Raw genomic sequence first — 22,377 nt, 5'->3', positions numbered from 1 at the left:
TGCTGTAGAATTTTTCAGTTGTACCAGAATTTCTTTGATTTCCTCCCTGTCTGTAAAGTAAAGTTTCACTTCTGTTGTTTGTAGAGATTTTGTTTTCAGCATTTCTCTGGGGTGTTTTGGAGAGATTAAGGGGTGCTAACTCCCTAGTACCTTCTCACTCTTCTGTCATCCACTGAACTTTTCCAAATTAAATCATTATAAAGAAGCTGTTTCCAGATTGGTTTCACAGAACATCTGGTGACTATAGCAGAAGATGGGGTACTTTGGAAGTGAATTTTTGTAGCCCAAAAAGAAATATGAAGACCATGTTCTCCAGATGAAACGAGCTTTTTTCTAAGAGCTACAATCAGACTTAATTTTTATATTGTGAAATTCAAATGACTCTTTTCTCCTCAAGAGGTTTTTTTTTTTCCTCAGGCACCTCTGAGTTGATGTCTTTAAAGCACTGTACCATCTACTCTGTCTGCCCATTGTAATGTGTTCTAATGGAAATTTAGCATTCGAAGTAGATCCTCTTGTTGTCTTTTAAAAGTTTTTCAATCATTCATGAATCTTCCCCTCATATTACTCCAGTTAGGGAGATCAGTGTGATTAAATTCTGCTTAGTGAGTACCTGAAAAATAAAGCCACTGATCAGTGGTGAAATCTGATGTAACCCTAGATCTGCTGCTCTTTTCTTTTGTGGCACAAATGGGAGCTTTCCACAAAGGCTTAATGACAGCCTGGAGTTTAGAAGCAGAGGAAGGAGAGTCTCATTTCTAGTGGCCTCACTATGGACAGCACAGCTTACAGAACGGTTGTTTGTTTTCATTAAAAAAAAATTTTTTTTTTAAGTTTTAACACTGAGTACAAGTATAATCAACTGAATTTGCTTAATAACTTCACGTTTTAATTAATTTCAAGAATCGTTCTTTGCCACATGATGAATATTAAGTTTGACAATGAGAACTTTTAAGTGTTTGGGGATCCTGGACCCAGTTGCTGAGCTGCATTAAAGGGCACAAGGCAAGGGTTACCCCACGTAGTGTAACAGCTGCTTTTTATTGTTGGATTGTTTTCCATGTCCCATACCTCATCCATTGGCCTTTATCTTTTTGTCCAAGACAGGAATGCAGCTGTTGTACTCATTGGAAAGCTGCCTATGCTTTGGACCCTGGGCTGTTTATAATCAGGACAGGCAAATATGCATTTAGGTCATCTGAGGCTAGGTTGGAGCGGACATTTCACACACTGTTAATGTTTACAAAAAGCTTTTTCTGTTAGGGCTCACTTGTATGCATGATTCAAACTGATTTTTTAAAAATATCTTTCTGTTATGTGTCTAAAAGTGGCAACCATGTCTTGTATATTGTCTGTAATCACAATAATAGTAATACCTGACGTTCACATGGTACTTTAAAGTCTACAAAACATTTACTATCCAGTGTCACATTTAAGTATTATCTCTGTTTGGCAGATGAGGAAAGTGAGGTTCAAAGAGGTTAATTGGATCACCCAGGGTCACTCAGCTAATAAATGTCCAAAGCAGAATTTGAACCCAGGATTTCCTGACTCCCGTACTATATCTAGTAGGCCACATTGTCTGCTGTATATCATTTAGCTAACTAGGCAGTACCCAGCAATCATCATTAAAAGCAGTTACTGTATTACCAATTCTGATCAGGAAATTTCAGCCTCAGTAAAATATTTAAAATGCTTGGCCAGTAGAATTCATACTCTTAAAATGAGCTTTTATGAAGTGTTACTGAATCAAGATTGCACGGAATTTTGATGATTGCTACAAAATGATGATTCTTTTGGTTCATTATGATCATTATGAGTAAGAGGATCCGTGAAGATGAAGAAGAATGTTGCCACCTCCCACTCCCACCCCCAAATGTCAGAATTTGTGACCCTGGAATATTGTACTCCTACACCTAGCCAATGTCAGTGGGATATCACCAGATCATTCTCTTGCCTGTCTGGAAAATGGACCCCCCTCTGGCATTTATTTGGAACATTTTTAGTTTCAAAACAGGCTGGAGACTGAGTATGCCAGTGAATCAGTTAGATCACATAAGAGTTACATGCTAAGTCAGCCTTAATATAAGAAGATACTTTGGGCCACCCATAATATTTATTAGCTACAGAAATCCCTGGCTGGGTGGAGTCCTTTCTTAGAAAGCCGTGGGTGTGAGGTCCCTGAGGCCATGCTAGATGACCCTTCAGAAGTCTTCTTTCCTGCCCCTCTTGAGGCCTTTCCTTTCGTAGCTCAGGTCTGCACACACAAAATTCTCTTAATTCACTCCCTTTACAGGAGGGGCTTTGGCATGAAATTGAACTGGCTCACGGTGGTACTTCTTCAGTACTTTGTCCTTTTTGCTTTTTTGGATTCATTTCTTTCACCTTAAAAATTGGTCGGAGTCTTGAGAGAGAATTCCTTTGCCAGCAGCTTTTCCTGTTGTTGAAATAAACTGGATATCTTCATCTGAATGACAAGGAGGAAATAACCCTTTTAATTGGAATATGGGAGGGGCCCAGAGCTCTAGCTGGGCAGCAAGAGGAAATACCCAGGCTATTTTAGGAATGTAAAATGGTGTCTTTGGCTGGCCCTTGAGATAAAGCCTTTTCTTAGAGAATGGTGGTTTCTACAAAATCTGAACCTGTGATTTCATTGCTGTGGGAAACTCCCAAGGAAGAAACTACCTCCAAGGATGCATGGTAGCCCTTCTTCTGTCACTTAGAGTACAGTCCAGTGCACCAGGAGGCTAAATGACTTGCTTCTTGGTTATACACATAGCCATGGCAAATCAGAAGCTTGATTTGAACCCAAACCTTGCTGATTTCAGACTGTCCCTCTTTGCACTAGAAGAACAACTATTATAACTGACGTTAGATTTAGAAAACACTTTACAGATACTGTCTTACTACAACTTTCCCCCCACAGTAGATGCAAAACTGTGCTCTGAAAAGTGAAGCGTTTGCCCCTGATCACACAGCTAGTCTGTTGTCTGAGGTGGAACTTGAACCCATATCTCTCCTGACTCCAGGTGTAACTTCCTTTCTGTTCTGCCACACCGCTACTCAGCTTAACTGAAAAGATGTTGAGAACCAGGATATCAGAGGGGAAATAGGAAATACTTCTTTCTAAGTTCTTCTGTTTCTCTTTTATGTTGTTCTTCATCCGTTTCCTATATAGTATTCAGACCTGTCCCTGGCCACCCTCCTGACCTTAACACTCCAGATGGTCTTTGTCAGGTTCCTTCACAGCTCTGGACCCAACCATTCCTTTCTAGAGAATGACCTTTCCAGGATTGTTGCGGTATGTATCCAGTTCTTTGAGATCCTTGGGAGTTTATGATGAGTGGCCACAACTCATGTTTATAAGATACTAGAGTCCTGTGTGGGAACCAGAGAATTGTGGATACAGTTCTTTAAGGTTCACAAAGTACTTTCCTGACAACAACCCTAAGAAATAGTAACATATTATCTTTATTTTACAGATGAAGAAACTGAAATTCAGAGGAAGTGAGAAGCGAGGAAGGTCTGCTGCAGGGGGAAAGAATACTAGATTTGTAATCAAGGGACCTAGATTTGATTCTGTCTTCTACTACACTTACCCCTGGACCCAGTTTCTTCATCTTTAAAATGAGGGAGTCGGACTAAGTGAATTCTAAGGTCCCTTTCAGTTCAGAATTTGTGAACCTTGGAGACTTTCGTATAACAGAAAGAACTCTGCAGTCAGTCAGAGGATCTGGGTACTCATCTTGGCTCTGCCACTTTGGACTTTGGGCAAGTTGCCTAACTTCTCTGTACTCACTTTTCTCTGTGAAACAAGGAGGGGTCAGACTAGATGACCTCTAAGGTCCCTTCCCACTGTACAATTCTCATTCTGTGATGAGAACAGGGAAACATAGCTAGTAAGTGTTACAGTTGAAACTAGCATCAAGTCTTTGTCACTGGCAAAGAGGAATTTAAAGACAGTGGGATTGCCTTGAGGTTTTTTGCATGGTGGTTTCAAAACAAAAACCCTACAGCTAAGTTTCAGAGTAGTTTCCTTGTCCAACAGCTGTAGAAGAATGTTCTCCCTAACCTTCTCACATACCACTCCTGCCAACCTGCCCAGTTCAGGTTCTCGTGGACACCTTTGTTTTTTGACTCAGTGTAGAACAATCCCATCGGATCAACTCAGAAGCCAGCTGGTTTGGGAGATTGCTCCTAGGCATACCACAGTGGAGTTTCTTTCAAGGTTTCGTTTCGTTTTTTTTTTCTGATTATTTTCTTTCCACAGGCAAATTTAGAAAGCCGTCCAACTTCCAAAGCAATTCACAACCTATTTAAGGAAGCTATACGATTACTGCGGAAAAAGGGAATCGTCTTCCAGAAAACGCATGACTTTACTGACCTGTACTATGTAAGAGAGCTGCAATACTATCCTTATTCTAATACTTCAAGACCCAGCCTTATTAGCCAAAAGCTGGGTCTCAACTTGTAGAGTATCCAGAATTGGGCCCTACTAAAGAGGACTTCATGCTTTGATCGGTCTGAGGTAAAAGCTTAGCCAGTAAAGCAGTGAATTCAAGGTTAAGCATCCCGTTTGGGTGAGGTCTGCAGACACAAATACAAACATGAGATATTCCCTGTCCCCAAAGAGCTGTTATCTCTGGGAGAAGTACTTGATGCAGTGGAAAGAACACTGGATTTGCTGACAGAAGACCTTACTTCCTGCCTCTGCCACTTATTCCCGGCGTGACCTTGGCTAGTTTGCTTAATTTTTTCTACCCCTCAGTTTCTTCACCTGTAAAATTGAGTGACTCCTAATGTCCCTTCCAGCTCTGAATCTATGATCCTAGGGTAATTGGACATTGACACCTAAGGGGAGTAGTAAAGGCTTCCTGTAAGAGGTATTTCCCCCCCCCCCCCCCCATCTGAGCATTGAAAAGATGGATACATAGGGAGGGAAGACATTCCACATTTTGGGGCATGGTATTGAGAGAACAACATGTAGGGCAATTTGACTGGAATGGAGAATGTGTAAAGGAAAAGAATGTAAGCTAAGTCTTCTAAGGAAAAGAAGAACCAGATTGCGATGGGCTTTAAATGCTAGGCCAAGGAGTTTTTGTTTATGCCAGAAATAATACTGGAGATTTTTGAGCAGGGAAGTGATATGGTAAGACCTGTGCTTTGGGAGGATTATTTTAGCAGCTGCTTGGAAAATGGATTGATGAAGAGAGAGACTAGAAGCCAGGAGACCAATTAGAAGGCTATTACAGTAGTTTAGATAAGAAGTGACAAAAGTGGTGGTTATGTGAATGGAAAGAAAGAAATGGATTTAAAAGATGTTATGGATGTGATAAAACTTGGCAACTGATTAATAAATGCTTGATAAGGAAAAAGGTAGACTCTTGGATTAATTTAGCTTTGTGAACCTGAGCAACTGGAGGGAAAAACAAAAATAAGAAAATGTGAAGGAATGGATAGGTTTGGGGGGAAGATAATGAAGTCTTTTACTTAGACATATTAAGTTTGAGACGCCTATGGGACATCTGTGTGGAGATGTCTAGCAGCTAATTGCTAATGGAGAATTTGACTTCAAGAAAGAGATTAAATTATGTAGATTTGGGAGTCATCTATGGGGAGATCATTGAAGTCATGGTAATTGATAAGCTTGCCAGGAGAAGAGGGCTCAGGACAGAGCTTTGGGCAACACCTGGAGGTAGCAGGTGTGATATTGACGATGGCCAGGAAAGGAGCCTGAGAGAACAGCAGTGAGCAATGTCAAGAGAGGAAAGGTTCTAAGAGGAGAGGGAATAGTTGACAGTGTGTAAAAGTACAGAGATTAAGGAAGTAAGGACTTGGGAAAGGCTGTTGGATTTAGCAATTAAAGGAACACTGCTAACATTGAAGAGAGTGTTGAGTGATGGGGGTGGAAGCTAGACAAGAGAGTTAAGTGGGAATGCTGGCATTGAGTATAGGTGGTTTGTTTTGTTTTCTGGAAATTTGGCTGTGAAAGAAAGGAGAAGAGATTTTATGTCCAATTTCAAGGGTCAAATAAAGGTGCCTTTGAAGGATGTGGATGACCTGGGCATGTTTGTAGGCAGCAGAGAAGCAGTTAGTACCTAAGAAATTAAAGATGAGAGACCCGGGGAATGATTAAAGGAGCAAACTCCTAGAAGAGGCAGAGAGAATGGGATCAAAGACACAAATAGAAGTCTGGGTCTTACCAGCTGGAAAAACCTTTTGCAACAAAGGAGAGAATAGGGAATTCTGTGAAGGGGTTTTATGGTGTTGAAGTCCAGGGGAAGTGGTAGCTCATGACAAGATGACCTTCATTTTCTCAAAGTAGGAGGCGAGGACCTCTGCTGGGAAATAATTCGTAAGGATCATTCTTTTTGATAGAAAATTTAGCAGGTGCTAATTTCTTTCAGTGATTCCTGAATTTAGAGAAATTTAGTATCTTCATTTAATAATTTAAACATGGAATCATGGATTTAAAGCTGTCTCCAAAATCTAGTAGTCTGTCCACTACACTGTGCTGCCTAACCTCTTGTGTAACAGAACATATTGAAACCTCCCGAATGAAAGGATCTTTTCCCGGTTTTAGGAGTAAACACTGATAATGGGCTCAGAACTCTCCCTTATGATGATTAAGAAACCTGCCTCTTTTGTAACGCACATAATCTGTAGCTGCCCCTTGTGGAGTCTTTAGTAGACAGTGGTTCCTGTGGTCATACTCCGTTGCTGTCCTTTGAACTCCGCATGCCTCCCTGCCTGTAAGGAGCAGCTCTTCCTTGTGAGAAGTAGCAGAGTGGGTAATTGGCAGTGGCGGCAGGGAGTGGCTGGGGTGCTGCCAGTTCTTCCTATGAATCATTAGGATCTGCATCCATGGGGTTGGAACTCATTTCTTAGACACAGCGCCACCCCCATCGCTGACTCTCCCACCACATAAGGTTTGAAGGTTTTAGCTTGTGATTTTATTCCAGAAGTCTTTGGGCTATTCTGTAAGTTTGGTTCAAACCAGACTACCTTATTTGATTGCCAGTTCATTTCAGCAGTATTTTATTAAATGGCCGCTATATACTGAGCACCATGCTAGGCACCAGGGTTACAAGGACAAAAAGAAAACGGTCCTTGTCCTGGAAGAGTTTACATCCTACTGTCATTTAATATTGCTATTATTTTCATATAATTTGTATTATATATCAACCAACAGGAATTTATTAAAGGCTTCTAAGTATGTGCCAAGAACTATGACCAAACTCTAGGAATACAAAGAAAAAACAAAACCCACCCCTTTACTCCAGGATCTCACATTCTAACAGAGAGATAACTTGTTCATTCATGGCAGATATTAGGTGGCCTTGTTAGAGGCATTGTAGAATAATGGTTACAGAGCCAGCCGTGGAGTGAAGAAGCTGAATTCGAGCTCTCCTTCTGACATATACAGCTTAAGCTGCTTCTCCACTGCCTACAAACATGCCCGGGTCATCCATATCCTTAAAAGTCACCTTTAATTGACCCTTGAAATTGGAGACAAAATCACCTCTCTTTTCTTTCACAGCCAAACTTCTAAAAAACAAAACAAAACAAACTACCTATATTCACTGTCACACATATTCTGTGACCGTGGGCAACTCGTTTTGGTGAGCAATCTTAATGGTCCAGAGAACCCTCCAAGACTTAAGTTACTGAAGAGTTTTCCTCTCTCTATTGGTAGAGGTAGTTTACATACCAGGAGTTCCCAGTACTGTTGAAAGTATAGGTTTGAACAATAAATAATTAGTGTTTTCTATGCTAATACAATTAATGATGCACTTAATAAATTGTTTGTTGAATTGAATTAAATCATAGTAATAATAACTTCATGAATTGGAAAAGCATTTATTAAGCTCTAACTACATATGAAGTCTAGTATCCTCGCTCTTAAGGAGCTAGCATTCTAATTGGGGTGGACAACAAATAAAGAAAGGTTCATGTTCATGTTCACCTCATGGCAGATGGAAAGGCCAGGTAGTACTTAAGCTACAAAAGTAGCAGGACAGCTGGCAAGGTCCTGAGGATCTTGGGGAGTAATGACAGGTCAGATTGTACCCAACCAAGGGGCAAGTGGGTTCGAGGGTTAGAGTGGTGTGGGGCTCTGGAATATCTCCAGCAGAGGTAAGGAAGTGGGGATTCAGCATTGTGCCAACAGTGGTTGTCCTGCAGGTGTCTGATGGGGATTGGACCATGGGAAACCAAGATGATGGAAGTTGAAAAAGATCCTTAGTGAGAGAGATAGGGCAGTCTCTTGAATGGATGAGAAGGCAAAGAAGGTGAGTGACTCAAGCAGGGTTGCATAGCCAGGAAGTGTGCAAGGTGGGACCAAGACCTGGATCTTCTGCAGGGCTCTTTCCCCTACACTAGCTTGCCTCCAAGCAAAAATTCGAAGTGATGTCTGCTTTCCTGACTGATGATGATGCAGACAATAACACATCTGCACAGATGAGAGCCCTTTAATTGATGCTCACATATTCTAGAGAATCCTTTTAGAGATCCAAGGATGGGGAGGCCACTAAAATCCTTTCTAACTTAAAATTTTGTGGCAGGCTTGATTTGTATACTTACTTTGTTGTCTTTCCTATTGTGACTTTTCTGTTTCATCAAAATTTTATTAGCTTTCTTTATTCTTCCTACCCAAAGTAAAAGATTGCGTGGTCTAGCAGAAATAGTCCTAGCCTGGGAGACAGTGCCCATGCTTATGCTAGGCTCTGTGCTATTGATGACTAGGAACAGCAAAAATCAGGCCCTGCCCTTGAGGAGCTCACAGTCATTATAATGGGGAGACAACATGCAGATAGCTGTGTACAAAGGACATGACACACAGGATAAAGTGAAGATAGTCAACAAAGGGAAGGGACTAGCATTACTGAGGATTGGTAAAGGTTTCCTGTAGAAGGTGGGATTTTAGCTGGAGCTTAAAAGAAGCCTAAAGCCAAAGAAGAGGACAGAGAGGATTCCAGACATGAGAGGCTATCATTGGAATGTCTTATTCAAGAAACAACCAGGAGGCCAGTGTCACTGGACTGCAGAGTATTTGGAAGGGGGAGAAAGGATCAGAGGGGACCTGGTTAGGGCTGTGAACCCCAGAGAATTATAGATTTGATCCTGATAGGGAGTGACAGGAATTTATTGAATAAGGGGAAGTCATATTTGCAGTTTAGGAAGATCGGCTTGACAACTGAGTGAAAGGTGAACGGAGGCCCCTCTGAGCTCTAAATCTCTGAGATTTAGGCAAGAGAAGTCGGTTCTAATCCCAGCTCTATCACTGGTTATGTGACCTTGAATGATTTCCTCTCACAGGTGTGAAAGTTTCATTAGCTGTTCAGAGGAAAGTTGTCATATAGATAAGAGAATTATTTTGTTTCCTGTGTAGCTCAAATGAATCATCTCGTAACAGTGGGCCTTATTGTCCAAGCAAGTCATAGGGTTAGAAATGATTTGGTAATATGGTTAGTGTTCAAAGCCTAATATCAGCATTGGGAAGATAAAAGAATTCCTTTGGAATCTATTCTAAATATTGATTTAGAGATTTAGATAGTACAGCTTGAGTATTCAAAAGCTTTCTCTTTCATTACATTCCCTTTTAGGTAACAAGTCACGATAAGGAACTGCACAAAAAAATCCTCAGTATCATTCAAGATGATTGCCAGAAACCAAGGCGTAAGTTGTGCAAATATATCCTTTGATGATATAAAAAGGGAATGTTTCCTGCCAATGGATATATAAAGGTACGAAAGACGATGTGGCGTAGCAAAAAGAACCGGTGTTTTGGTTTCAGCTCTGCTTCTACCAGTCTGTATAATCTTGAGAAATTCCCTTGATTTCTCTGTACCTTAGATTTTTAATTTCTGTGACAGCAGTGAGGTGGACAGACTAGATGACATCTGTAACCTTATGAGGCCTATATTGTTACTGGTAAATTGTTGAGGAGAAGCAGGAAGAGAAGTTGGAGTAGATGACCTGCAAGGGCCCTTCTGTCTCTAAATCAGATTTGATGGGAAGCAATGTGGTATAGTGACTGAACTTGGAGAGAGAGGATGAGGATGCACATCGTGTCTCGACCACTTATTACTTACAACCTTGACTAAATTGCTTCACCTTTTAGAACCTCCTTTTCCTCACTACTACATAAAAAGAGGGGTTGTGGTGCCTGGGGTAGAGATTCGATTTCTGTGCCCCTGAAGTCTCTTCTAGTGCTAATCTATGATTCTGTCAACTGCGAAGATTCTTTGATTCTCACTTCTATCATCATTCCCTGTTTCTTTTGTCTCAGGAGCCAAGGCTAAGTTTCCATGCATAAATTTCAAAGTTAATGAAATTATACTGAGCACCAGAGCTCATTAACACACTAAATATGACATTTAGCAAGGAACAGCCATCTTGGAAACTTAGGGTCATCTAAGTCTAATCTCAAGCCCCATCCCCTTTTACATACCAATAAGGAAACAGAGGTCCTAAGTGGTTAAGCAGTTTGCTCAAGGTTGCAGAGGTAATAACTGGCAGAGCTAGGGTTTGAACCCTGATCCTCTGTCCCCTGTCCAGTGTTCCTTCTGCTATACCACACTGCTTACCATCAAAGGCTGGAAAAAGACTTGACCTGGAATGTCATTTACTTTAATGGAGTTAGGTCAGCCTCTAGTGGTTAAAGTGTCAAACTGTAGAGCAGGCCTCTACAGGCCTCATGATTACAAGAGACTTTGGTCACTTCTTTTTAAATCCTTATCTAAAACATGCCACTTTAAATGGTTGTTTCACAAACGACTCTAATGTAGGGGTGGCCTTGTGTTCCTGAAGACTGTTGGACACAAGTGGATGCAAGTTCTGCCAAACAGGAAAGCTTTTGATACACTCTTACCTAGGGACCAGCCTAGGACAGAACAGAGAGGTTTGTTGGCCACTAAATAGGCCCTGGCAACCGATGAAACAGACGAAAAGCACAGAATGATCCTCAGTATATACTTCAGTTTTGGGGTACAATTTCTCCGGTGGGGAATGTATGTATTTCACATATAATCTCTCTCCCTTAAATCAGACCTGTGGAGAGCAACTTGGGAGACATTTCATGCCACTGTTTTAGAAAGGAATAATTCTTCCTTTAGCCTTGAGTACCTATTATGTGCATATTCTACTGAAAATGTTGGTGGGGAGGAAATGACTTGTCTTGAAAGAATGGCTTGGTATGAGGTTCCTTAGTGACCAAGGCTCATTTCCCTTATGACTTTCTGTCATCTTTGAAAATTTCAGCTCTGGTGGTTTATATCCACCCTGACTCAGAGGACAGGAGCAGAGAATGGAGATTTAAACTAGTCTTTACTGTGCCAAGCCCTGTTTAATGTTGAAGAACCGATGAAGTCACAGTGCAGGCAGGCAGGGTTGTTGTACTTTAAAGGGGATCTCAAAGGGAGCATTAGTGCAGGGCTTTCTGGTGTCTTGTTTTCATTCCCTGCCTCACATTTTATTCTCTTATGAATTCAGAGCCATAGGCATCAAGCTTGTTTAAATTCAAAAGAAAATATTTGCCCTTCTTTTGGGGTCATCTTTGGAATTTTGAATGGAACAATTTAATCATGTACCAGAATAATTGCTGCCAGCGCATCAGTGTGACATATATTTCACCGGAGATCCAAGAGGTGTAAGGTTGTACATTCTAAAGGAATTGATATATGCCCGTTAGCCACTTAGCTGGTATCTGCATTAAGACCAGAATTGATTGAAATTAGCTGTGAGCCTCAGGAAGCAAATGAAAAAAAATTGCATTTCATTCCTTACAAAAACTCAACAACCTTTTGTCACCTGAAGGATAGCATTTTTTAGGCATTTCTCACTCTGCAAGGCAGCTCCTGCAGATTTGTGTTGTGCTAAAACAGGCTTGGCCAATCATGTGGTAAATAGGAATCTTGTTATTAAGCTATCACTGAATTGACAGAAACTAATAAATTTTTCAGAAGCTGAATTCAGTAGGGTGGCTAACTGATACAACCTATTAAAACAATAATAAACTTCTCCCTGCCCCCACCAATCTAAAAATAAAAAACCTTCTTAGTGACTATATTGGAAGCTGATGCTGCCTCCTCTTATGCTTAAGAAATAGTGATTCCATTGTGTTTTATTTTCTCTGGCTCACCTATAGAAGGATTTGAAACAGTGCTCTTCAAAGAGCCTCTTGGCAAGGGCTTGCTTAGAACACTAGAATCCTAGAATTATTTTTATACCATTACTAGACATGTGAGGTACTTCAGAGTAATGTCTATAAGAGGGCAGCTTCCACGTCAAGAAAACCTGGGTTTAAACCTGGGTTTAAGTTCCATCCTAGATATATGGTGGCTGTATTGCATGACCCTGGGCCAGTCATCTAACCTCTCAGTGTTCCTGGTAGCTCTCTAGGACTATCAATGGAAAAACAGGCAGAGATCTACATTGTAGAAAGAATTTCTTCACTAGGAATTCCAGACTCTGTCTTTAGGATATAATCCAGCAATGGGATGACTGGTTATAATTGGTTTGGGGCTCTTATGTTGTCAGCCAGTACTTCAATAATATATTGCAGTCTCCTCAATAATATATTGAGTGCCCATTTCCACAAAGAAGAAACAATATACAAATGAGATGTAGGGGCAGAATTGGATATCATCTCAGAGGGATGGCATTAGCATTAAAAGGACCAGGAAAGGCTTCTTGCAATGAGTGGCAGAGATGGGATGGGAGTCAGAGAAGCCAGGAAGTGGAGATGCTTGACAAGAAAGAGCATTCCAGACATGGGGGGTGGCCAGTGACAAGGAGAATCTTGTTTGAGGCACAGCAGAGGCCCATGTCACTGTATTGTAGCATGTGTGGAAGGGGAGAAGAATATAATAAGGCAGAGACATGTTCCCCTTTCATCCTCTTCTTTTCAGTTCCTTCAGTGGAACATAATATAGCTTTGAGTCTTCTCAACAATTTACTTGTCATCTCACTAATAAACTGAAGATAATCTCTCCCTTCCTTGAATTCGTGGAGTACTTTGTGATATTGTGATGTCATCAGTCTTAATAGCATTTATTAAGTGCTTACTGTGTGTCAGGCCCAATGAGAGATCGCATAGACCTCCAAGATACGAGCCTCACAGATGGAAGATAACTCTATACAGCAAGCTACTCGCAGCTTGGGAAAGACCAGGAAAAGGCTCCTGCTGTAGGTGTTTGACCAAAGTCTTGTAGGAAGCCTGGGATACTCTGGTGTGCATATCTTACTGCTCTTACTTAACTGTTTGCTCTTTGGAGTTCTGGATTATCCCTTGTTAGTCAGTAGCTTGTAAGTGCTAAATGCTTGGGTGGATTGACTAACAGTGTTTTGCTTTTAAAGAATTACTGCTGGAGTTGTTGTAGGACCCCCGCTCTTGTTCTCAGAAGAGACCACTCACAACGTTTGATGAATAATGGTTTCTGCGAGAAGAACTGACTTTACATAATACTTTAAAATTTGCAGTGTTTTATGTGTGTGTTACCCTATTGGGGCCTCACCACAGCCCTATGAACTGGGCCAGACAGACGAGTAAACTGAGGTGCAGTGTAGAAAGGGTTTGAACAAGGTGACATTGCTAATGTCTAAAAGCGGGATCTGAACGCAGGTTTTCCTAAGCCAAGTACTATGTCTCCTATGCCAGCTATATTAATTGAGAATCAAGAGGATGGGTTTTTTTCTTTTTTTTGCTTAGTCCAAGACTCTTTGAAGAAAATAATTTAGAATAAGATCTCTAGGAAAATTTATTTTGTACTTTTTTCCTGGTGGAAGCAGACTAAAGGTTAGGGAAGATGGACGGAGTATAGTGTGTCTAAAGGGTTAAGTAGAAACAGTTCAGTAGATGTGATTATGAGAAGACTAAATAAGATTTGTATTCCAAGTAAAATATTTTGACTGTTACTTTGGGGCTGGTTCTCAAAATTATGAACTGTCTAAAAAGTTTAGTATATTGAATGTTTTAAAATAATAGGTTACAAATAGATTAAAAACCTGTAGCATAGTATGTTGCTTATAGTAGGTGCTTAATAAATGTTTATTAATTTGAATTGAATTGCAGCCTTTTTCAACATTACTTTTCTTGTATAGAGTATTTCTACTTTTTTCCCTAAACAAACAAAACTTGATTCATAAAGTGCTGAAATAGACAGACCATGCCACTAAATTTTTTAAAAATTTCATTTCATTTTTTTCAGTTAACAAAAACCTATTTTTTCCTCCTTCCCACCCTTGTCTACCTAGCCCAATTAAAAAAAAAAAAAATGAAAGCCCTTCTAACAACAAATAATCATAGTCAAACAAAATAAATTTCTGCCTTGGCTGTGTCCAAAAAAATGTTGTCTTACACTTCACCCTGAGTTCATCACCTCTCTGAGAAGCAGTGGGTAACATGCTTCATCATCTGCCCTCAGAAATCACAGCTGGTCATTGTGTTTCTCAGAGTTCTCAAGACTTTCAGAGTTGTTTTCCTTTACAACGTGTCTATTATTGTAAACATTGTTCCCCCGGTGCTTCTTAACTTCATTTTGCATCAGTTCATTAAAGTCTCCCCAGGTTTCTCTGAAACCACCCATTTTGTCATTTGTTGTGGCTCAGTAGTATCCCATTAAATTCATATACCCTAATTTATTCAGCTGTTACATCCCATGTCACTAATCTTGAAACAATTCAAGTTAACATTCATTAAACATCAGCTGTGTTTGCGGCACTCTTCATGGTATGATAATCAAAACAAAAAAAATAAAGACTTACAATCTACTATGGAGAATGCCCCTCCTACACAACAAATACAATACAAAGTACAGAGTATGACAGGGGCTAAAGAGAGATCCAGATAAAGTACTTTAAGAAAAATTGAGAGGGGCATAAGCAGCTGTGGCTGAGAGGATCTGTAAAGGCTTCATGATGGAGCTGATACTGAATTGGGCCTTGAAGAGGAGAAAAGGATTTCAGAAGAGGAAGATGATGAGGAATAAGTAAGAAGGGGCCAGGGGAAAATAAGTGTGTCATGGTAGGATACACGAAAGAGAATAATGTGAAATGTCTGGAAAGGTAGATTGGACTTAGATTGTGGAGGACCTTAAATGTCACAATAAGGAATTTGCATTTTATTTTGTATACAGCAGGGAGTCCTGAAGACTTTGAGCTGGGAAGAGATGTGACCAGATGTGGCCAGATCTGTGCATAGGAACAATACGTACGGGAGCAGATCATTAACAGTGTAGAGCTGGTGCTCTGTATCTTAGGATGTATCTGAACTTGGTTTTGAGCCATCAAACAGAATTAGCTATTTTAGAAATTAAATCAGCACGGTGTAAGGGTGAACTTCAGATAAGCTACTCCATTAGAAAGTACCTGGAAAAATGTAAAATGTTATGATTACTATTATTATTTTCTCTGCTTTAAAGCCATATTGCCAAGGAGTGTGTACCGAAGACCATGCCTCCTCCTCTAGAAGCCAGGCATAAGTGAACCTCCAGGGAAATTCAGTTTGACCTTTAGGGAAGGGCCCATTCTACACAGGTTAGTCCCTTGGATGTGGGAAGGGCACACATTTCCCTGTCATTAAAATGTCTTGCCATACTGGCTTTCCAAAGACTAATTGATGAGTCTCTATCTACTTTAATGGCATGACATCATCAAACTTAAAGGAAATTATTTTGCTAATACCTGCCATGTTTCCCTCAGGGTAATTGCAAGGAAAGTGCTTTTTCAAACCTCAAAACATTTGTATAATTATAATCTGCTGCTGCTGATTATGAGAATGATAAGAATGATTTCAGAAGAACAAGTCTGGGTCCCTAACTCACATGTAGCTGCGGAATGCAACGTCTGACCCATCTGAAGAAATATTTTGGCAACCGTAGAGACCTTTTATGGAGGATCAGCGGGGTAGGGAGGCACTACACAAGATACCATGAAGGTTCTATTCCACCTTCAAATACTGTAATTCTTGTTGTTACCCAGCTGTAGCCATTCTACAGATCCAATTATACAAATACAATTTCAACAGCTGGACTTCCCCATCTAACTCAAAGAGTCCCCTCTCAAGTTATTCTAGTGAAACTGTTTCCTTGACATTGCTTTCCTCAGGGAATTCCTCCAAGGTACTCCCTTCTCCATGTCTTCCTCTGTAAGTTACAATTCTTACACAATAGCCCAATGACACAGGTACACAGCTGTCAAGTTGTGTATATGTTGGAGCTAGAGATCGAAGCTTTGGATGGAAAGATGATACTTTTAGTTGATGCCAATGATACTTTGCTAGTTCACCTTTGCCATTCATTCCCCTTTGTTTTAAGCACTTGCTTTTTAGACTTTTCTACACTGCGCTTCCTTTTTGAGGGGAATCTTCCTGTGGGGAATTTGGGATTTCTTAGTCTATATCCCCTGTAGCATTTAGCACAGAGATGGGCACATAGTGCACAGTTAGTATAGTCAGTAGGTCCTAAACAATGTGACCCTAACCGATCTACAATCCAGACCTCTTTCTCACTATCTTACTAAATGAAACTTCATCTCCAAAAAGACCTGATCTCTGTTTCTATCTTCATTCGTGCTAAATTCCTTCCTTCCTTTGTGCCTTGGCTTAAGCTATACTGCCCTAGAATTCCCTTCTTTCCAGTCTACCAACCCATATCCTGTCCAACCTCTGAGAACCCAGATCATTCCTACCTTTTTAAGGAAGCCCTCCCAAGACCGCTTTAGCCCATGGTGATGATCTTTCCTTCTGAATTCTGCAACACTTGGATATTTAATTGTATTAACTGTTTGTCTCTAGATTATGTCCTTCCAGCTAGAAGTGAGATTCTAGAAATGAAATATTTTATGTATTGTTCTGCCCACAACACCTGACGAAGCTCTGAGCACGTTGTAAGGCACTCTATAAAGGAATGAATGAATGATCGAATCTCAGTAGAAGCAACCCAGAAGTTTAGTTTCCGTTGTTAAGTAGGTCCTCCAAAAAAAGTGGAAATGGTGAAACAAAATGACCACCAGATGGCAGCATTTAGCAAGTATTTCTTAGTCCAGGCCTGTGTTTTTAAAGCTCTGGCTGGTGGGAGTAAACTCAGTATCATGGCTCTGAGAGTTTAGTGAGACCCTATGAAGTAATCTCACCCAGCCCCTTCACTTTCCAGATGACTTGGCATGCTGACCAGATTTGCAGATGGCACAAAGCTGGAGAGAGCTAACCTGGTAGATGATAGAAGCCAGCTTTTGATGGCCTAGACGACTGGACTGTAGCTAATCATAATACTTAACATTTTATATAGTGCGTTGATTCTGTGAAGTTTTTACATAGATTATCTCATTTTGTCCTGGCGAGAACCCTTTGAGGTGGATAGTGTTATTATCTTCATTTTAGAGATAAACAGAAGCTGAGATAAGTGAAATGACTTGCCTAAGGCCTCGTGGCTAATAAGTGTCTGAGGTAGGATTTCAACCAGGTCTTCCTGTTTCCAAGTCAGACACTCCCGTCATGTGAAATTATAAGAGTGAGAAATGTAAAGTACAAGGTAGGGGAGGCAAATGTAAAGCACAAGGTAGAGGGGTTATGGCTAGACATCATTTTGTCCAGAAAAAAAGACCTAGGGAGAGCGTGACAGAAAGCTAACATCATCTCGGGCTGAATTGAGAGAGGACAAATGTCTAGAATGAGAGAGGTGACAGTAAGTCTTGATTCTCCTAGCTCCTGACAGTTCTCTTGTCTTGGGGATGTGACATGTATTGATAGCTGAAGGTCATCAGAGTTCGATTTGGGCAGAAGGGGTGAGGTCAGAAGTATGTCAGATTGAAAACATTAGTACAAAGAACACTGGATTTGGAGTCAGAGGACATGTATTCAGATCCTAACTTGACTTGCTGTGCAACTTTTGACAAGAAAATTCAATTCTCTAATGCTTGTTTATCACCTGGAAAAGTAGAGGATTAGATTGGATGAACTTTAAGTTCCTTTCCAATTTCAAATCCTCCTTTATAACAAAGAAAAACTCTTAAGATCAACTAACAAAATGGGGGCCTCTGACAGTTTAGACCCTCTTGCTTTCCCGTTAATTTCCCAACTCTTTCTAAGAGGAGGAAAGTGTTTTAACTGTGTGTTCTCCAGGACCAAGATTGGTTATTGCAATAAATCTGAGATGTTACCTTTTAGTGTTTTTTGTTTACATTAATGTAAAAACAACATACTTTTAGGATAATAGGGAATATTAGTTGTTGTTGCTGTTCAGTTGTGTCTGACTCTTCATGACCCCATTTGAGGTTTTCTTGGCAAAAATACTAGAGTAGTTTGCAACTGTGAGTTGCAAGTAGTTTGCAGTTTCCAATTCATTTTACAGATGAAGAAACTGAAGCAAAGAGAGTTAAGTGACTTGTCTTGGGTCACACAGCTAATAAGTATCTGAGGTTGAATTTGAACTCAGAGAAGTGAGACCTGATTCCAGGCCTGGTGCTTTATCTACTGTGCCACCGAACTTCCCTTAGAGGATATTACAACACGTGTCTAGTCTTGGCTTTGTTGTAACATGCTGCATGAGTTTGGGCAGGTCACTTTGTCTCTTTAAGCCTCACTTCCCCCCTCTATAAAGTCAGGGGATTTAAGGTCCCTTCCAGTTCTAAAAATTCTAGGATTATACTAGGAAGATTACAGGAAGAAGGAACATTAAGTTGTAGATCAAAAAGAATGAAGAATCTCAAGTAGTGGGAGGTTTGAATTGCTGAGTCACTTCTCTGTTTCATAATTTTCCAATAAGGTCCTAGGAACAGGTTCTTTGGGTAAGAAACTAAGGATAATGGTGAGCATGGTCTAATTCTTCTCATCTTTTTCAGTGGGGTTCAGTAAAAATGGTCCCAAGACAAGTCACTATCTTGTGGTTACTATTCTCTGATAATCCATGTTCTGAAACTCTTGCACAAGGAATCAAATAACCATCTTTAGGAGTGGAATAAAACTTTTAGGATATATGCATATACTTCTTGGGCTCACACCTCCCACCACAGTGAGAACACTGAGGCGATTTACATTTCGTCTTATTCCCATATGATTTTCATCTCTGCCAAGTCTTTATGGTTTGAAAACTTAATCATTCAGTGTATCTTGGAGATGAAGGGTATTTGGTATGGTGACATCTATTTAAAATGTCATTCTTAAGTATTTATGGATCGTTACGTCCAGGAGACTGTGGACAGCAGTTTGGTCTGTGATCTGACCTAGTTCTCATACATTTTCTCCAGGATTCTCTTGAGAACCCCAGAGTTCTCCAGGATAATTTGGGATATGTATTTGTAGTATGGGCGTTTGCCATTGTCTGGTACATGAAGGGTAGTTGATAATCATTTAGTAACTGTTTACCACGTGCCAGGCACCGTGCTGAGTAAGCACTGAATGGTGAGCATCTCTCCGATGGATGATATCATCCATCACCAGCTCATATCGTGCTCAGTGTTTGGTAGGTGCTAAATTGGTGCAGTCTACAGTGATGGGCTGCCCAGTTATGGCTGTTATTATAAATGATAATTCTATCATGTTTTAAGGAATCTGAGACACAGTGAAGTTGTGACTTGTCTGTGACCACAAGAGCTAGTAAATCAGAGGTAGGATCTGACCCTAGGGCTTCCTGACTCCACAGCCAGTGTTTAGTCCACTAGTCTGGGCTGCCACAAACACAGTTTGCTTCCATTCAGTGTGAGAGGGAAGAGCCTTTCTTGTGGAAGGATTTGCAGGCATGGCCAGGCTTAGCAGTCTGTCTCTTTCCTTCCGACAGATTCTGAGAAGGGTTGCCATTTCCTTCACATCTTGGCCTGTGCTCGGCTGCACCATGACCCCAGCATGAGTGAGGCGGTGCTACAGCGGGTTTTGGATCTCCTGGAGGACAAGAGTGAAATAGTCAGCACAATGGAAAGATACTACACAGCATTCTGAGAGGAAGGAATTCATTCTGAAGCAAGATAGCCCCTTAGAGCAGAGGGCAGGGGCTAGATTTGTGCCCAGCAAGAAATCAGCTTTTGGAAGACATAGAAGGCAATATTCCTTCATTTAAGTGGCTACAATTTTGGGAGAAGCTCACTTTACAATAAAACATGAAAGCAATTACTCTTGATAATCCAGTTTAGCCTGTGTCAAATGGTGGCCTTCTCTAGTTTGGGATGGAGAAGGAGGGAGATAGCTTGGAACTTAAAATGTAAAAAAAATAAAATTGAAAAAATGTTTTAAAAAATACAGTCTTAGTCTTTTCTCTTGGTTGTGAATATACAAACCCTTCAGCAATCCACATTGACCTTATAAATGTCCATATAATTCCATATATTTTAGTCATCACTGATCAGAGTATTAGAAGGAAATAAAGTCAGTGGGTTGCTAAGTGGTCACGCTGAACTAATATCCCTTTGCCTTGCTTAACAACAGACATTCTCAGCTAATGTGTTACTTTATAGTGTAATCAATTCATTCAGGAACTAAAAAAATATAGCAGCAAACTTGTACTATTCTTTTCTTCAACGTATAATTCACAAAATATCCCAAGTTGGCAAGAACAGCAAAATGCTGCTTCTCACACAATACGCTCCTTTTCCAACTTCTTCCATTTTTACTGACTGTCCCCATTTTGCCTCTGCCTCCTGGTTTCAAATTTAAAAAAAGTCTCTCCAATTCTAGTTCATTCCCCCTGTTGGTTATCAATTTATCCTGTATATATCATTTGTACATAGTTCCTTGTACATCAACTCCTCCATTAGGCTGTAAGCTCCTTGAGAGAAGGGATTCTCTCTTACCTTTCTTTGCATCCCCAGCATTTAGCTTAAGTGCCTGGCACATAAATGCCCTTTAATGACTGACTGACCCCTAACAGAAAAAGAATTTCCTCTCTAACATATACCTTTCCATGGCCAAAAGCTGCCTTTTTTTCCTTTGGGTTTACTGGCTATATTTCTTGCTCAAAGATCAAGTCTTAAACAAAATTCACTCTGGAGCTCATAGACTGGATAACAAGTCCTCACCCACCTAGCACAGAGTGAATGTAATTACTAAATAGTAATGTTTCTCTTTTACCCAGGAACCCTAAGGGTCTTCCCCTCCCAGCTTGATTTTTTTTTCTGATTAAAGGGCCCACCCCTTGAGTAACTACTTAAAGAAGTCTATTCATTGAATGGGTGTATCTCACTCAAAATGAGAATGTGATAAGATCTTAGCCTGAAAAGGCCAGGGTCTCCCCAGTGCATCCTGGGCCATCTCCAGTCATCCTGATGAATATCAGGCCACTGGACCCAGATGGCTCAGGAGGAGACAGTGAGGTTGGTGACCTTGCTCAGCCCTCCCTCCCTCACATCAAAGTCAGCTGCAAGTCATGTCATCATCTTGATGTCATGGTCCTCTTCAAGAACAAACAGCAAACACAACAATATGAAGTAGTCCTCCAGCTAGTGACTCAAGATCTCCAAGGAGTCTTCAGCCTGCCTCTTCCTGAAACAGCCAATTCTGGCTTTGGATGGCTTTAATTGTTTGAGGTTTTTCTGGTTATTAAACCTAAATTTGTCTTTGCAATTTCTATTCATTGTTCACAGGCCTGCCTTCTGGAACCAAGCAGAAAAAAAGCTACTCCCTCTCCTAACAGAGAGACCTTCATATATCTGGTGACACCTGTTATATATCCCTGAGTTGAGTTTTCTCCAGGCTAAACATCCTTATTCCCTTAGCTAGTCCTCCTAGTGGCATGAACTTCACAATTCTGGTTGCACTCAACTGGGCCACTCTGTAGCTGATCACTTGTAGGGGAAGGATATATATTCTCCTGGGGTGGATGACCCTTGAGATATCAAAGATATGCTCAAGTATCAGCTCTAGAAGAAAAATGGATTTTAGATAAGGGTCACTGCAACACACAGTCCTGGGTACTCAGAATTTGTAATGTATTAATGGATTCCTCCTTTCAAACCTGGGATGGGAGTAGTGGCTAAATATATATCAATATTTCTTTGAAGTGGACCCTACTGCACACGTCCTGCATGTCTGACTTACTAATTTCATTCTACTCTTGTCATTGAACACCACTGGGTATTTTAGCTGGTTACTCACAAAGCCATAGATAATATATTTTAAGACTTGTCAGTATTCAAGACACTAGACAAAGTCCTCAATATGTGCTCAGACAGGTGGAGTCATGCATTCACATGGATGTGAATGGGGGAATTAAAAAAAAAATCCAAGGTGTGTACCAACTTGTCGTAACAGGGAATTAAGAGATCCTTGTAGCAGTCCAAGCAAAAAATAAAATTAGGAGGAAGAATTGCCGTTAATATCGAACAGTTCACAAAAGAGTTCACAAAAGGCACCAGTGCATTTGTCTCATGTGTTGTAGGCTTTCAAGTTTG

General features: G+C 40.5%; 1 protein-coding gene across 16 annotated transcripts in view; it reads left to right on the top strand.

The window, feature by feature from the left end:
• The window catches only part of STN1 (STN1 subunit of CST complex), a 56,020-nt gene extending 35,792 nt beyond the window's left edge, over positions 1-20,228 (top strand). For 6 of the 16 annotated variants that reach the window (XM_072621474.1, XM_072621479.1, XM_072621460.1 and 3 more), the window contains exons 8-11: positions 3,179-3,301; positions 4,271-4,393; positions 9,606-9,678; positions 19,776-20,228. In XM_072621474.1, the coding sequence (XP_072477575.1) occupies positions 3,179-3,301; positions 4,271-4,393; positions 9,606-9,678; positions 19,776-19,933 (477 nt within the window). In that variant the 3' untranslated portion in view covers positions 19,934-20,228. Of the gene's footprint in view, positions 1-3,178; positions 3,302-4,270; positions 4,394-9,605; positions 9,747-19,775 lie in introns of all 16 variants that reach the window. The other 10 variants (XM_072621485.1, XM_072621487.1, XM_072621483.1 and 7 more) reach the window with 4 other exon arrangements.
• Positions 20,229-22,377: the final 2,149 nt, after the last annotated feature.

Source organism: Notamacropus eugenii, chromosome 1 (genome assembly GCF_028372415.1).
Source record: "Notamacropus eugenii isolate mMacEug1 chromosome 1, mMacEug1.pri_v2, whole genome shotgun sequence".
Taxonomy (NCBI): domain Eukaryota; kingdom Metazoa; phylum Chordata; class Mammalia; order Diprotodontia; family Macropodidae; genus Notamacropus; species Notamacropus eugenii.
This window is presented reverse-complemented; position numbering and strand designations above follow the sequence as displayed.